This window comes from Fundulus heteroclitus, chromosome 15 (assembly GCF_011125445.2).
Source record: "Fundulus heteroclitus isolate FHET01 chromosome 15, MU-UCD_Fhet_4.1, whole genome shotgun sequence".
In the NCBI taxonomy this organism is placed as follows: Eukaryota; Metazoa; Chordata; class Actinopteri; order Cyprinodontiformes; family Fundulidae; genus Fundulus; species Fundulus heteroclitus.
Genome location: NC_046375.1, coordinates 11,076,427 through 11,091,932, shown reverse-complemented (window position 1 = coordinate 11,091,932; position 15,506 = coordinate 11,076,427). Strand labels below are relative to the sequence as shown.

At 40.4% G+C, this 15,506-nt stretch overlaps 1 protein-coding gene across 7 annotated transcripts in view; it reads right to left on the bottom strand.

The window, feature by feature from the left end:
* utrn (utrophin) overlaps positions 1 to 15,506 on the bottom strand; it is a 242,331-nt gene that overhangs the window by 193,624 nt on the left and 33,201 nt on the right. For all 7 annotated transcript variants that reach the window (XM_036147379.1, XM_036147378.1, XM_036147377.1 and 4 more), the window contains 10 exons: positions 14,698 to 14,790; positions 13,304 to 13,476; positions 12,266 to 12,381; positions 11,051 to 11,217; positions 5,538 to 5,759; positions 3,830 to 4,011; positions 2,497 to 2,647; positions 2,188 to 2,307; positions 1,941 to 2,042; positions 1,470 to 1,577 (listed from right to left, as the gene is read on the bottom strand). In XM_036147379.1, coding sequence (XP_036003272.1) covers positions 1,470 to 1,577; positions 1,941 to 2,042; positions 2,188 to 2,307; positions 2,497 to 2,647; positions 3,830 to 4,011; positions 5,538 to 5,759; positions 11,051 to 11,217; positions 12,266 to 12,381; positions 13,304 to 13,476; positions 14,698 to 14,790 — 1,434 coding nt within the window. The remainder of the gene's footprint in view (positions 1 to 1,469; positions 1,578 to 1,940; positions 2,043 to 2,187; positions 2,308 to 2,496; positions 2,648 to 3,829; positions 4,012 to 5,537; positions 5,760 to 11,050; positions 11,218 to 12,265; positions 12,382 to 13,303; positions 13,477 to 14,697; positions 14,791 to 15,506) is intronic.

Genomic DNA, 15,506 nt, shown 5'->3' with positions numbered 1-15,506 from the left:
TAGGTAAACTTAAAACTGTGCTCACTTAATGATCCTCTGGCAGTCATCCTGCGTTTGAATATGTGATTTTGATTAAACCCATGTGTACCATGTTTTGTGAGTGCACAGCCTTTAAAAAAAAAAAAAAAAAAAAAAAAAATTATCTTCAATTTCCTTTTTTTTAGTTATTCTTTTTATATATTTTTTTTATACAATATACTTTTTTTTTTTTTTTTTACACTGCTCTTGTCTATTTTTGTATTACCTTCAATTATCTACTCTTGCTGGATTGGTGTCAAATGTTCTTGGGATCGGGGGTTAAAATATAAATATGAGTAAATTGTCTCTTGTAATTGAAATTATATAATGTATCACTGATAAAAATTAAATTCCTGCTAAGGGATGTATTTGGACACCCCCCACATTTATTCCCACTTAGGGAATCAGGTGTATCAGAGCATGCTGACGTGATGCATTGTGAAGCAGTTTAAACCTCAGGCATCAAGTTTGGCGTGCTGGTTTTTAAAAATACTTTGAAAATTGGTCATTCCACTGTATGGAAAACAGTCTACAGGTTGGGGACAATCAACCAAGCGCTTGCCGTTCAGACAAGTTCACCCTGAGAACAGAAAGCGAGAAAAAGAACTGAAAAAAAAATAAAATGTCCACATGGGATCTAGAGCGTAGTCTAGCTACTTGTTAATATGAAAGTGCACGCCTGTTCAAGCAGAAACCGACTGCACACGTTTAACTTTTAGGTGAGGCGCTCAAGGAGGACACTTCTGCTTTCTCAGAACAATATGAGGGATGAAAGTTTGTTACAGAGAATAATGTTTTTGGACAAATTACCTTAAAATTGACTTATTTGACCACCAGAACAGAGCATAGGCATGACATAAACCAAATGGAGCATTCCAGGAAAAGAGACTCCTACCAGCTCATGATAATAGAGTCAAGCATCAATCCTACCGTGTATCAGACAATGTTTTGAGGAAAATATTAGACCATTTGTTAAAAAAAAAAAAAAAACTGGAAGCAGGAGCAGACCCCCGCAACATGACAATAACTCAAAACGCATCAGTAAATGCAGTCCTAGGAAGTGGAAAGTCCTAGGATGAGTCAAACATGCAAACGTCTCCGAGATGAAAAAGGTGAGGGGGGGGGGGGGACTTTCCACAGACCAATATCACAGATGAGTGGACGGCTTCTAGAAGCGTCTCACTTAAGCCATTCATCCAAAGGAGGTAAGCCCACCTATAAGAGGGTAGCTCGCCCTAACTTTTTCCACAGTTAGACAAAGACACACTTCTATTGCTTTAAAAAGAAAAACAAGGTTAAACTTTGTTGTTTAACTACAAGCAAAACACCTTCTTTAAAGTTAGACTAGTCGACTAAGAGAATGTTTTTTTTATCTATTCCAATGAAATAAAAATGCCCTTTAATGAATTAAATTATAAAGAGGCTGAAAAGAATTAGCTTTCTCTACTTACGGTCAGCTGGCGCACGTTAGCATTCATTTCACTCGGGTCTCTAAAGTTGGAGGTTTGCACTTGATTTAAAGCCTCTTCTTTTTCTGCCAGCCATGCTCTAATCAAACTCTGCAGAAAAGGAAATAAAATCACTTTATTATTATTTTTTTCATTTTCAGTTACTAAGCAAGCATTGGAAAGAAAGTTGCTGTTAAAATTAAAAAAACGCTGTATTTCTAGCCAAAATGTAAAATATTTAGAGTTGAAAAAATATTTTTAAAACATTTAATCTTAAAAGAGTTTTTCATCACCTTAAATTGATCATTGCTGTCTTTAAACTCAAAGGGCATTTAAAAATATAAGTAAGTCGACTTCTTGTGTTGCTCAATCAGTTGTCAGTTTTTCACTAATCCCCAAATTTGCAATAATAAAGCATTTAACTGATAGGTAAGCAGAAGATGTCTGTGCAGTAAGAGGTGAAATCTCTGATACCTGATCTGACAAAAGCTGTTGCCAAACTAGAAAAACTTCCTGCAGCTTATGCCACCGTTCTTCTGTCCAGCGGCACACAGCTGCCCATCGCTCACCCAAAGTCTGAAAACATAGAACAAAAACAAATATATTCTGCATAAATCAAGTCCAAAACATCTTCACAATACATGTACATATAGATATCTACATAATATAACTCTGCAGGTTCTGAATCATCTTCAAACTAATTTAAAGCACGGTATCTCACTTGTAATTGCTCCTCCAGGGCAGCAGTGGCGCTCTCGCTGCTGTTCTCGTCCACCACGACCACCATGTGCGTTAGGGAATTGACCTTTACCTGCTCCGCTTCCAAGTCCTTCTGAAGTTCCTGATTAGGAAATTCAAAATCGACACATGATTAGCTCGTTAACTAAGCCAGTACAGAAGTCATGCAGCTTCACAGCGTCCACATGGAGACAGCAAAAGCACCACAACAACGTGTAGCATAAAGCAGCATATAACAAATGTGTATATACAATATGTTGAAACAGATGCGATAATAGTAAACGTTACTCACTTTATGTCTTTCAATCATTTCCTGGTAAGTATCCATGTCCTTAGCTGCTGGCTCCGTCTCCATGCATTTGATTCGCTCCTCTGTCAGCGTCAGCCAATCAGAGAGCTGCTGCAGCTGTTGCTGCTGAAGCTCCATCAGAACTTCGTGGAGTCTGGAAAATCAGAACAGGGAATGTTAACGACAGAAACACTGGAGATGGTTTTCGGCACACCGAGCTCGAACGTCTACTGAGTATTAGCACAAACTGGATTAAGACAAAATGTAAAGACGAAGGCTCCATCCGAATACCCTTAATAATAGCTTCTAGCTCCTGTTCCTTAACCTTTCATGGGGTCAATAGTAAGAACTCCATCGCGGGGAGCAAAGGAGCTTCAGATTCGGACATCCTTTAACTCAGACTTTATTACATGATGGAAATGCACATGGATGACTCGAGTCAAATCCGGGCCTACAGCCTCCCAAAAATGAACTACAAAGTATGCGCTCTCTTGTCTCCAGACATCCTTGTTGATTTCCATGAGGGGGCTGTGCTTATAAGTCATGTCATGCAGAGGATTTTGGGATACCTTAAGGGTTCTTAGCGCCGGTAAGGGACATTGCGGGGTTCCTGGGCAAAACTAGTCGTGGAAGGAAGCATACAGGCTACTGTTCCTACCTCCTTCCTTACCGACTGCACTATTCGGACACCACTTATCATAACGACCGCTGACGCACTGCTTAGGCCTTGCACTATAAAGGGTATTTAGATTGAGCCGAGGATTTTTTTTTTATCTTTACAAGCACTCAAGAAAAAACTTCAACATCTCAATTCAAAATGACAGAAGTGATTATTTTTTTCCTCTCTAAAGGTCAAATTTGAGTTTGATATTGGCAAATATTTTCAACACAAACCACGGTTAGAATAGTCATTTGCAGATAAACTAAAACCAAAAGCTAGAGTAGGCTTATATGTAGTAAGACTGTAAAGAAAAACGTACAGGGAAAGAAAACATGCAATTGTAACGTTTTTACATTGCTAATGATTGCAATTAACCTACATGGTCCTCTACCTCTTTTCCAATTATGACAATTTCTGGATTAGTCGTCCTGAATTCCAGAATCTTAACTCTAATATCTATATTGGCTGTGGGCACATAGGACAGGAAGTGTCCATCCAAGTAGCCAAATGTATTATTTGCAAGAGGAGTTTGAATACAATAGGCCTAAAATGTTCCAGTTTACCCAACATTGCATTAAAGCAATCATCTGCAGTTCTGATAATGCACACTAATATTGTGATGACGACTAAGATCCAGGTATGGTATGGTATCCACTATGTTGTGGGTTTTCCCACCTGGCCTGGCGGTCCATGCTGGCCACTCGGAGGCTCTCCCAGCGAGAATTGAGGAGGGTCATCTGCTCTCGAATTTCCTCTTCTTCCTCCTCTGTTAGGTTGCCCTGAACAATCAGCTGGTTACCTGCTTGCAGCACATTACCAACGCTGCTCTGGTGAGCCGTCAGCTCCATCATAAATCCCTGAAGGCAAAGACAGGACAACGTTATAGAATGAATAATGACTTAATAATTCGTACTTTGGGGGCTTATAATTATTTATCTGAACACTTCTTTTCCAGGAAGGAAAACATAATACAACAATCAACTTCAATTATTTCCAAAAATCCTGAACTGGGAGCAAAAGTTTTACTTTATTGTGAACTTTCTGCGATATACATAGTGTTCAAATTACACATGCAGACTCAGATGTACTCTAATACAGTACCTCCCCGTGAATGTTTGGTTAAATGTCCCTTTCGCAAGTCGCACCACAACCACATGCTCTTGTAGCTATTAGCAAGCTTCTGGCATTATTCAGACTAAATATTTGACCACTCGTTTTGGCAAGATTCGGAGTTCATAAAATTTCAGATGAGGCGATTTATTGATTTCTAAATCAATTTGAATCCAAGCTTCAACCTCCTGATGCAATCTGTCATCCTCCGAAGAAACCACATTTGTTTAAGCAACACTGCCAGGAAACAACCAGTGCTGTTGTCTATAAATTATGCAAGCTTTACATCTCTGTGGACTGAGGGGAAACCAACACTTTAATGCGGTCAAGCCAAATACCTTCTGGAGAAAGGTTTGGGCAATAGAGACAATGACTGAGGTGTTTGGCCATAAATGCGGTGGTGCTGTTTTGCTGCCAGTCGTAATGTTGCATTGTGTCTCAGTTCAGCAGGTAGATAAATCTGAACATAATGTCCTGTTCCAACAGCAGAGTGACACCAAATACACTAAACTGTACTATATCAAAATGTGTTAAAAGAAAACAAGGCTAATTCCTTCAGTTAATGTTGGTTTCCAAAAGCCTTCTAATTGAATGATCAATGTTTGCTTCGTTTCTGAGCACTCTGATCACTGTTTAGTTTCTGCTAGTGGATAGTGTGTAAAAACAAGCCTGAAACGAGCAGAATTCATTTTAAGCCACTCCATAAGCCAGGCTGTTAAAGAGGCTTTAGATCTGGATGCCAGCTTGCCGCTTTGACCTGGATTCTTGGCATTCAGCTTCACAAATAGTCACATTTCAGCCAAGGGAATCCATTGAAAGCCCCTTCACACACATGCACAGACGCAAACTTTGCAAATACGCCCCCATGTCAAGCGAGCGAGCGAGTCAGTCAGTCAGTCAGTCAGTCAGTCCACTCTGGGCCGGGAGTCTGTGGAGAATTCCTGGCATTCCCGACAAGTACAGAGCATGTAGCGCTAGATGTCTGTCTGGTAGATAACGCTGGAAGTCTCAGTGAGGAGTGACAGGAATCAGCAAAAACAGCCAGTGGGCGAGGCGAGCAACATGTGCACTGCATTGTGTCTGTGATCACAACTTTTAAACTACTGTAATTCACCGTCCTACTCCAAAATGCAACTTCAAAGAGCATGTTTTGCTTCCCTATAGTTTGAGGATATAGTCTCTGCCGTCCGATAAAGACTAAATGCTAAATTACAGGCGCTCGAGTTTGTCTTGGTGCAAATGTTCGGCCAACCCGGCTGACTTCTTCTCCTACCTCGTGCGTGTGGAACTGGTCTTTGACTTCTTCCACATTGTCCGACACCTCATCCTGAGCGTGCAGTGCGTCCTCAGCGGACAGCAGCCAAGTCAAAACCTCCTCTAGAGTCAACTGGTAGCTGTCCAGGTCCACTTCCAGCAGGCTAGCATCCGTCTCGCCCTCCGTCTCTGTCGGGGTCCTGGGGGTCTCGGGCTGTGGGCTGCTGCCGGCCTCCACAGTCTGTGAAACATAGACTTCCAGTCAGGTCCTCGTCTGATCTGTGACGTTTACGGTGGTCTACGAATGTTGCCGTGCCCCTTGAATTCATTCACATTGTGACATTTTATATGGAGACAGACCAACACAAACTAGTGAATATTTGCAAAATTAGGAGAAAACTATATTTTTTCATCTTTAAGATAATGTGAGACGGGGAAAGATATACAGTCAATGGCAGAGGGTCAGGAATGAAATATGTTTGTAGCTGCCTCGAGAAAAAAAGCCTCCATATAATGCAACACCAGATAATACATGTTTTTTTAAACATGTTTTTTTAAACAAAGATAAAATTTAAATAACTTGTTTTCAGCCCACTTTACTCTAATACCTGTCATTAAAATCCAGATCAACTAACTACCCTCAGAGTCATATAGTTAGATATAGGCTGAACTAGAACCCATATACTCTGCACAACATTCGCATATTTGCACATTTTGCATCTCCATCTAGCATTACAAATGCTGCCGAACTCTTAGTTTTTAAATGCATTCTTGCACAAATGCCCTTTGCACGATGAAATTCTGTACATACAAATGGTTTTTAAAAATACTCACCTATACACTGTGACTTCTCCTGCATTGTTTACATTTCAATTGCTTTACTTAAATCTACATTTAAATTGTTTGCTTTTTAAATCACTGCTGCACCCAATACTATAATTTAATTTTTACTGCAATTTACAAGCTGTATGCAACGAAATTTCGTTTTGTACGCACTCTGTGCATACAAAATGACAAATAAAGTTGTCTAAGTCTAAAGTCTAAATAGAGTCCACATGTGTGGGATTTAATCAGCGTATAAATTAAACCTCTGTGTGAAAAGATTAATGAGATGAAGCCAAGGGGGGCTGTGGTAACTCTGGAAGACCTCTAGAAATCTACAATTCAAGTGAAAAAAACTGCAGACAGAACAACTCTTAGCCGTACGATTATGGCCTCTATGTAAGAGCAGTAAAACTAAAGCCACTACTAAATCATAAGTCCAATTAAAATCTTCCCACGGGCTATCTAGGAGTGACAGCAAACATTTGGAAGGAGGTGCTCTGGTCAGACGGGTCCATTCTTTGACCTCAAAATGCATAATGCTGTGTTTGACATTAAAAACAACAACACTGGTAGAGTCCTCTGATCTACCCTCCCAACTGAGAAAACACAGTAGCAGCATCATGCTGTGCGGATGTTTTTATTTTACTTTGCTGTAGGTAAATGGATGGAGTTTTGCGAGCCAGGAGGGCAACAGTCCCGCTCAGATAAAAGCAGATTCAGGTGTTAAAATCCAGACGTAATTCTAATTGGCAACCGTGACGAGATTTAAACATGGATGTACAAACAAACACTCTCCATCAAATCTGATTGAGCCGTTTTGTAAAAATTGTTACTGACTTCCAAGACCTGCGGCTTTAATATCAGTAAAAGGTATAGCTGTAACGTATTGACTCTAAGGGGCTAAATACTACTGTTTGTTGCTCTATCACATTAAATCTTAAGTTTGTAGTCGTAACGAGACAAAATATGAAAAGTTTCCTGGGGGTATAAATGCTTTCTGGAAAGCATACATTACAACTATAATGTCTATGAAAACACGGCACACACCCTCCGTTCATTATTTCCAACTTTAGTAACATCTGTGCACATCAGCCGGAGAGTTTTAAAATAGAAGCAGGCATGTGGGAGGGGTTGGTGAAGCCTTGGTGAGCACAAAGTGACCTCTCTGTGGGGTTAGAAAAACTGCACAACTATTATGGGATGCTGCGAGGTTGAGCCTGATTTTAAGAATAACAGAGCACTTCAAAGCAGAATAACACAAAATAAAATACAACAGGAGAAGGATGAAGGTGAGTGAACGGTCAGAGAAATGGATGGCGAGAAAAACATCTGGAATAAAAATGTTTAAACCCAGTATGTAAAGTTACCGCATGAAGACAGAAAGCGGCATACACAGATCGGTGCATGCTGGAATCGAACCCACAACTTTCGGATTGCAATGAGCCAGTCGCCACAGAGGAGAAGCTTTACTATCGTCATCCCCTCTCCTAAAGAGCAAAATGAAAAGCAAAACAGTTCACTACATAAAAAAAATTACTGATTATAAACTCAAGTGTAGTTTTACGAACTCATAAAATTCAGGTTTTTCTGAAGCGAAGCTCAAAGGAACTCAGCTAATCTCAGCAGCAGCAGAACTTCCAGTGGGTGTGTAGAGACTAATACAGCGAAAACCTAAACGGCCCTTTGTTTTGGGCGCTGAAATTACACAGTGTTGAGGCCTGAGCGCTAAGCTCAGAGAAGGTCAGCAGCTGAAAATATTCACTGGCCTTTTAGAAGAAAATTGAGAATTAGCAACAGCAGAGTGCGCTGATGCTGCTGTAAGATACAGAAATACAACCAAGGGAGGGACCGAAGGAGGAATCCAATCCACTGCTATATTTAAAGATGTAAAAGAGTACTTTATTATTACCAGATGATATTGCTGAACTCTGTCGCGGCCCCTCAAAAACTACGATTATAGAGCATGTAATGCAATAATGCACCAGTGCTCAAGGTATCAACAACAATAAATCCAGAAAGTCAAGGCTGGGACCTCTAAATGCACACGTTCGTACAACAAAGAGGTGTTTCTTGTTTCTTTTATTGGCTGTGCTGCCGGTTGGATTCAGGCATCGCTTCATATGGAAGAGGGGGGGGGGGATGTTCCAGGAAAATTAAACTCCTTTTGGACAAATCCGAGTATTATTTAAGAGGACTTTTCCAGTATCCAGTCCAGGGTGCGTTAAGCATTTGCCCACAGGTAATAAAAACCTAAGAAGTGGTTTGGGGATTTTCTGACTTCTGACTACAAGCCACGGCGTGGATAAATTCAAAACAGCTGACTCAAAAGAGTTAAAAAAAAAGAAGATAACCAACACAGTTCCTACTGTGATTGAGATATGTTTATTTTTTTCAGGAGGTCAAAGCATTGTTGAGCGTTTAAGAATCAGCACAGGTGTCCGTCCACGTAGATCTCAGTGACAAACTAAAGCTCAGCGGCAAACCGATTTCTACTATCTGCCTCTACTCTCCCCAATTATCCCCCCCTTTTTCCTTCCATCCCATTTACAGCTCGATGTTTCCAGTGTGCAGCACGGTCTGTTGGGTAATGTCAGAGGAGTGAGTCATGGTTCTGCTCCCAATTTGCCCGTGCCCGCTGTGCTTTTCACAAGCATAGCTGGGGAGAACGGAGGCAGCTGCTTTTTTTGTTAAAAGGTGGGAGTGACTCATTCTGTCCAGAAGCACACGGAATACAATAATCATAATGGCCTTCAAATTAAACGTCAACTGAGCATTGCAGATAAAGCAGAAGAAGATGTGAGGAGTTTGTTTTCTTCCGTGCAGAGTTACCACAGTTCGAGAAACAGTTTGCCTAAATCCTTTTAGTCAGAAACCTTTAGTCAAGGCTGCTGCAGAGAACGATCCCGTTTCAGGTCTAGCGCCACCATCAAAGCAAGTTTTAACGCTTAAAAAACTACCAGCTTGATGTGACAAAAGGAAAGGACATCACTTTCATAGTACATGGAGCTGTGCTTAATGGGAAATCCTTCAAAATGCAACCTGGACAGCATCTGTATAAACGTGGAAGCCAGTCTACCTGAAACATAGCCGACTCTACTGAGCCCAAATCTCTGAAAAAAACAAAGGTGCTCTCATCAACGAGCTTTAAACTATTTATTCTAACATCAAGTCACTCTTTATGAGCAGCACTGCTACTTCAGCTCCACACAAAAAAAAAATAAACGAAAATTATACAAAACAAATCTGCTTCCATCTGCAATGCTTTGTGTCAGATCTGATCCTTTCTGCTTTCTCCCATCCATCAAGTTTTGTGGAAAACAGATGAACCCACGGTCTCTGTGTGAAGAGTTGAAAAGGCCTCAGTCATGGTACTCAGATTTTTTTTTTTTTTTGCCTTCTGCCAAGTATCACCGTCAGGGTGTCATCTTTTCGCTGTGTAACGGACCTTATCGCTGCTTTTCTTAGACACAGAGACAACTTGCAGACTGACTGATAAGATCATAAATGACCTAAAAACTGGCCTTTTGTTTTTGATGTGTGTAACTTGGAAGGTTGAAAAAAGCATGCATACAAAAAAAAGTGTTCGTTTGAATTACACTGCAGATCCTTACATATTTGAACACGCTAAAATGAAAACCAAAAGCTGGATACCGAGGAACGTTTATGTAAAGATGTTTTATTTTCATGTTATTCTTCCAACAGCTATTAGAATAGATTGCATAGGTTATTACAGTTATTACGGTATTTGTAAAATGTTATCTTGATACACTGACTTGAAAAATAGCAACAGCAGCTAAATTTAGTTTCTATTGAATGTTAAACCTTTTCATTGTTCTGATCTTCATACAAACTATTTGGAGTCTAACAAGATAATAGCCGCTTAATTAGTTAGGTTATCTGCTCCATTAGGGCATGCAGTCAGCTGCTCAATCTCTTAAGACCTGAAGACTTTGGTCCAAACACGCTTTTAGACGCTGAAAAATGTGTTCCTCTTCAAACATATATGTTTGGTCAGTTGGAAACAATTCCAGACGTGTCAGGAGAAAGAAAAATATACATTTGAAGAGAAACAGATACGTTTCAGGTAGGAAAAAGCTTTAGACTTAAATTCTTGGGTCTTAGAGGTTAACAGACATGCGGCTCATAACTTGTCAGTTCAAGTGTTAAGAAAGCATTGCCTTAATAAAAGTTAGTAGTGGCAGTCGATTCGTTTGCATGCCATGATTGTGTTTTCTCTACCAGAAATATTTCCAAACACAAAAATATTTGCTTTTATTAAAAAGTAAATTAAAAAAGTATAGTGACCTTCCTTTAGCCAGCTGGCTGATAGTGCATAACAAATAACCGGGTAGTGCGCTGTTAATCTGTGGTTTTTATAGCACTCTGTTGCATCACAATAAAAGGATTTTATTGTAAACCACAGGGAACGTCATGACAAAAAAAGCAAATAACCTTTCAAAACCTCAGCCTATCGTGCATAGGTTTTGATGCAAATGCATTGACTGGATATCAAGGTTTGCAGCTGGAATTTGTCTCTGGGGTGTGACTGATACTGACAGCATCGGGAGACAGAGCAGGGAGGGATGCAGTCGCTGCTGCGAGTTCTTAATAGGGGTTTAATGCATTAGAGCCCAGGATCAAACCCACGTTCCCTCCACATGGAAAGGCCCCTACCCTCTAATAGGATAACACATTTATAAATCGTACCTGTTTGCTGAGTCCTGGACTCGAGTCTTGAGCCTCCACTTTGTATTTGCGAGGCAGCGTCTCCACCTCTCTGATGGCCTCCATGGTCACATCTTTGGGCAGCACGGCAAACAGCGAGGTAACGTACATGATGATGGACTTCTTATCTGGTAACTGCACCGCCACATCTGAGGCAGGAAACGGAAAGGTGAGGCAGAAATATCAACATGCCAAGGGGAAAAAAAAAAAAAAAAAGTGAAAATTGCATAAGGAGAACCAAAGCACGGACGGACAGACGTGCAGTTGAAGGCAAGATGAGGAGGAAAATAATGGAAAGGAAAGTGAGAGTGGGACGAAAAGCAGGTCGAAACAGATTAAACTACTTAAACAAGACTGATGTGTATCAGGCGCAAAAAATGACTCTCAGCCCGTCATACAAAGTAATTTATATCTGAAATAAGACGACACAGACTGTCTGAGACAACTTCAAGGCATTTGATTGAGCTTATTCAGCAGCTGGCAGGACTTTAAAGTAGAGTTCATCATAACAGACCACGCATTATTAGCCAAGGGCCGCGGACTGCAGAGCATATGTCAGTCCAGTGCTTTCAAAGGTATTAACTGCAGTAATAACTGCATACTGTTAACTAAAGTCTTGTAGCCTCTGACAGGTTTACGTCAAGGATTGAACCCTGTATTTTTTTCTCCATCCACCTTCCCATCATTTCTGACCAGACAAGTTTTTCTCAACATGTTGCATTCGGCATCTAGGTGAAAAACCACAATGTTGGTCTCATCTGTCCAGATGATCATAAATAATAATAATAATAATAATAATAATAATAATAATAATAATAATAATAATAATAATAATAATAATAATAATATAAATAATAATAATAATAATAATATTTAATAATAATAATAATAATATCCAGATATGCAAAGACTATGATTACACACAAGTGCACTCACTTTACAAATTTGGTGGCATCACATTAAAAAGGTCTGAATACAAGAGCAGAAAACATCTGCATGCATCATTTTGCTTTCACTTCACAATTACACTCCACTTTGTCCTTTATTGGGATTTTATGATGTATGCCTACACAAAGTCTGTGGCTGTCATGTGACGATTTGAAAAAAAGTTCAAGGATAGGGTATGAATACTTTTGCCAGGCACTGCGTATTGGATACTGTCAAGCTACTACGGCAGAAAGCGTATAGAAACGGCACCTTCGGGATCCAGGAGCTTCTCTATAGCGAGCTGGTTTTTGGCGAAGGTGAAAGCGTGGTCGAGTCTCTCCACGGGGCTCATTGTGACCACCTGATCCCAGCTGAACCCATCTGGCCTGAAGAGAGGGACGGAAAAGCAGCGATACAGTTAGAGAACGGGAGAGCAGACCATAAACACAGACACTGGAAGCGGATACAGTCATTAGCATCGAAACATTTCACAAACAGTAAAAGCCGTGTACAACAAGGCTGGTTTCCAGGCAGTCCAGGCAGTGGGTGAGGGTGGGTGGGTGGCTGGTGAGGGTGTGGAATGTGTGTTCAGTGATCCAACTAAAGCCTAGGCCCAGGTCTAAACCAACACTGGTCGTTCTCACAGCTCACAGGCCGGTGAGTGTCACCATTACTAAAGGACAAGGGATTACATAAGGGGGGCAAATAGCCTGACCCCCTTCAACCCTTCTATCTTTCACATGCAACAGCACACAGAGCGTACGCAAACAGTGACGCAGCAAGCCTAAAAAGAACAAGTCGAGCAGTAAACACACACACACACACACACCCTACAGATGTTGACCTGCCACTCTGACCTTCTGCAGCTTTCGCTGCCTCTTACAGTCTTGCAAGCACAAAAACTTTGCATCGCTGTCATTTTTAATAAGGCTGCAGAAAATCTGTTGAATGCATCGTCAGTGCAACATCGGTGCACGTGACAGATAAATGGTACGCTGCAAAAATGGATCTAAAAATAAGTAAAATGTTCTTAAAGTTAGTGTATTTATCCTTGATTTGAGCAGGTAAATAAGATTACCTGCGAATGGAATGAGTATTTTGACCCCTAAAATAAGATAATTAGACATCCTGCACTTGAAATAAGATGATGGAGATGAATTGTTCCTATTTTAAGTGCAAAAAATCTTACTCCATTGGCAAATAATGTTATTTACCTGCTCAAATCAAGGACAAATATACTCATTTTAAGAACATTTTACTTATTTCTAGTTCTGTTTTTTGCAGTGTAGGAGCGTGTGGAGCGCTCACCTGAAATGGTGGAGGATTGCGTTCAGGGCCAGTCCGTCAGACCAGCTTGTGGTGAAATTCAGCACGTTGACCTCGGGGTACGAGCGTGTGCACTGTCGCACCCAACTCAGCAGGATCTTCTCGCTGTTGGTCTGCTGCAGGTTAGACATGACGTCCTTCATGATGTCTTTCACCTGCACACAGAAACAGAAATTTAACTCCAACTTCAACTCAAAGAAAACACTCTAAACATTTAGCACTTTTATATTCAGTCGTTTACATGCGCTGCATAAAAACACAGCAAAAAGGAACTAAAAGTATAATTTTCTTGAAGTTAGTGTATTTTATAAGACAGTGGAGATGAATTGTTCTTGTTTTAAGTGAGGAAATCTTATTCCATTGGCAAATAGTCTTATTTACCTGCTCAAATCAAGGAAAAAACACACAAATTTCAAGAAAAATGTACTTACTTTGAGTTCCCTTTTTGCAGTGAAGAGATTAAATCAGAACAAACTATTCTTTTTCTAGGTCAGTTAAGGTTATTTCAAATATTACCATTTGCTGAATGCCACAATAATAGGAGAAATTTCTCAGCCTCTGTAAAACTCTGACATTTCTTCAGCCTTAGGTACCGTTGCCTTTAAACAGCCGGCGTTGGCTGAAATCATTTTTGGTATCTTTCTACAAGCTTCTCCCAATAGTTTGTTGGAACACTTCACATTTATGTCTTTTAAGGCTTGCGAACCTTTTTCCTCCAAAGTGAACGACGTTCATGATGGCAAACCACTTCACTTTTAGTCTCATCAGACAACAGGACATGTCTCCAAAGAAATACTGTCCATTTGCAAACCTCGTGTCACACGTGGACTCAGTTGTGGCGCTGCCATAAAATGCATCCAAAGATCTGCCCTCCAATTAGCTCAAACCAGAAACTTAGCATGACCCCATCAGCATAATCTTTTTGTATGTCTTAAGAAACAATAACAGGAAAGGTTTTGTCTGATTCAATGTCAAAAAATAAAGAGCGTTTCTTTTTAAAGTGTATACAAGCACCTGAGTTCAACAGAAGATCCTTCCAAAACGGACTATAACAAGTATTATAAACAAAAAAAGAAATAAAACAGGAAGTTGTACCGCAACAAAACCAACATCAGTTGCATTAAAAGAAGCAGAACAATGAAAAAGCAAAAGGAAAACAACCTCAGAAAGAAAGCAGCTGTTCTTATTTTCAGCGCGTCTCGAACTGACAAAGCACTCGGATGATTAGCGTGTTGACACGGATGAACGCGTGTGTGCACCTTGATAAAGAGTTTCCATCGTCGCTTCTCTCCAGCCCCTCTGACGGTGGGTTATTAATGCCAACGCTAATGAGGCGCTGTGTATATTTGCTGCCTGCGTGTGTGGAAAGTTCTCACCTGCCAGTGAAGGATAATGCTCCAGATGAGGCCTAATGTCAGTTTGTGGTTTCCATCCACAATATCGCTCCCTCCGATGTTCACCAGATCGACCTGCGAAAGGATGGTGAGACTTTTATGAAGCAACGACAGACAGTAACATCAGATTATGCGTTTTGAGTAAACGAGGCAGCTGCAGCTACATGAGTAATGGTTTCTCCAAACCATAATGAGTTGACGGCCTGTTGCAGCCGAGTACATCTAACCAGTGTTTACATATCAGGGATTAATTATATTACACCAGCACTGCTACCACAGTGGGCCTCATCATATGGGGTGAGGCAAAGGGTATTAAGTTTACATGTAAATATGTCTGGATTTAGAGCCACGGAGAGGAACAGAACCTCAAATATGTCTGGATGGATTATGAAGAGCTGACTTCTGACCCAAATCTTGACTCAGTTAGGCGAAATTGTATTTCGAAATTTTGTCTACGGCTCGTGAATTTTCTGCACACCCCAAACTACAGGGCACCCTTATTAGCACCAACGGTAAAAACTGTGAAAAAAAACAACAACTTTAAAATAAATCCACTAAACCCTAACCCTAACCCTAACCCATTCAGCACTTTTATTCAGTTTATTCACTAGGCTGGGGCATACAGATAGCAGATACTATAGCAAACAAAGTAATATAATATCATATTCCAGTCTACATGACTCTTTTCAGATAATTTTATTAATAGTTAAGGTCGGTTTAGTGTCTGGTGTAGCATTTCTGTGCTGATTTGGCCTTAAGTTTTAAGTCATTATCCTGCTTAAAGTTGAAAT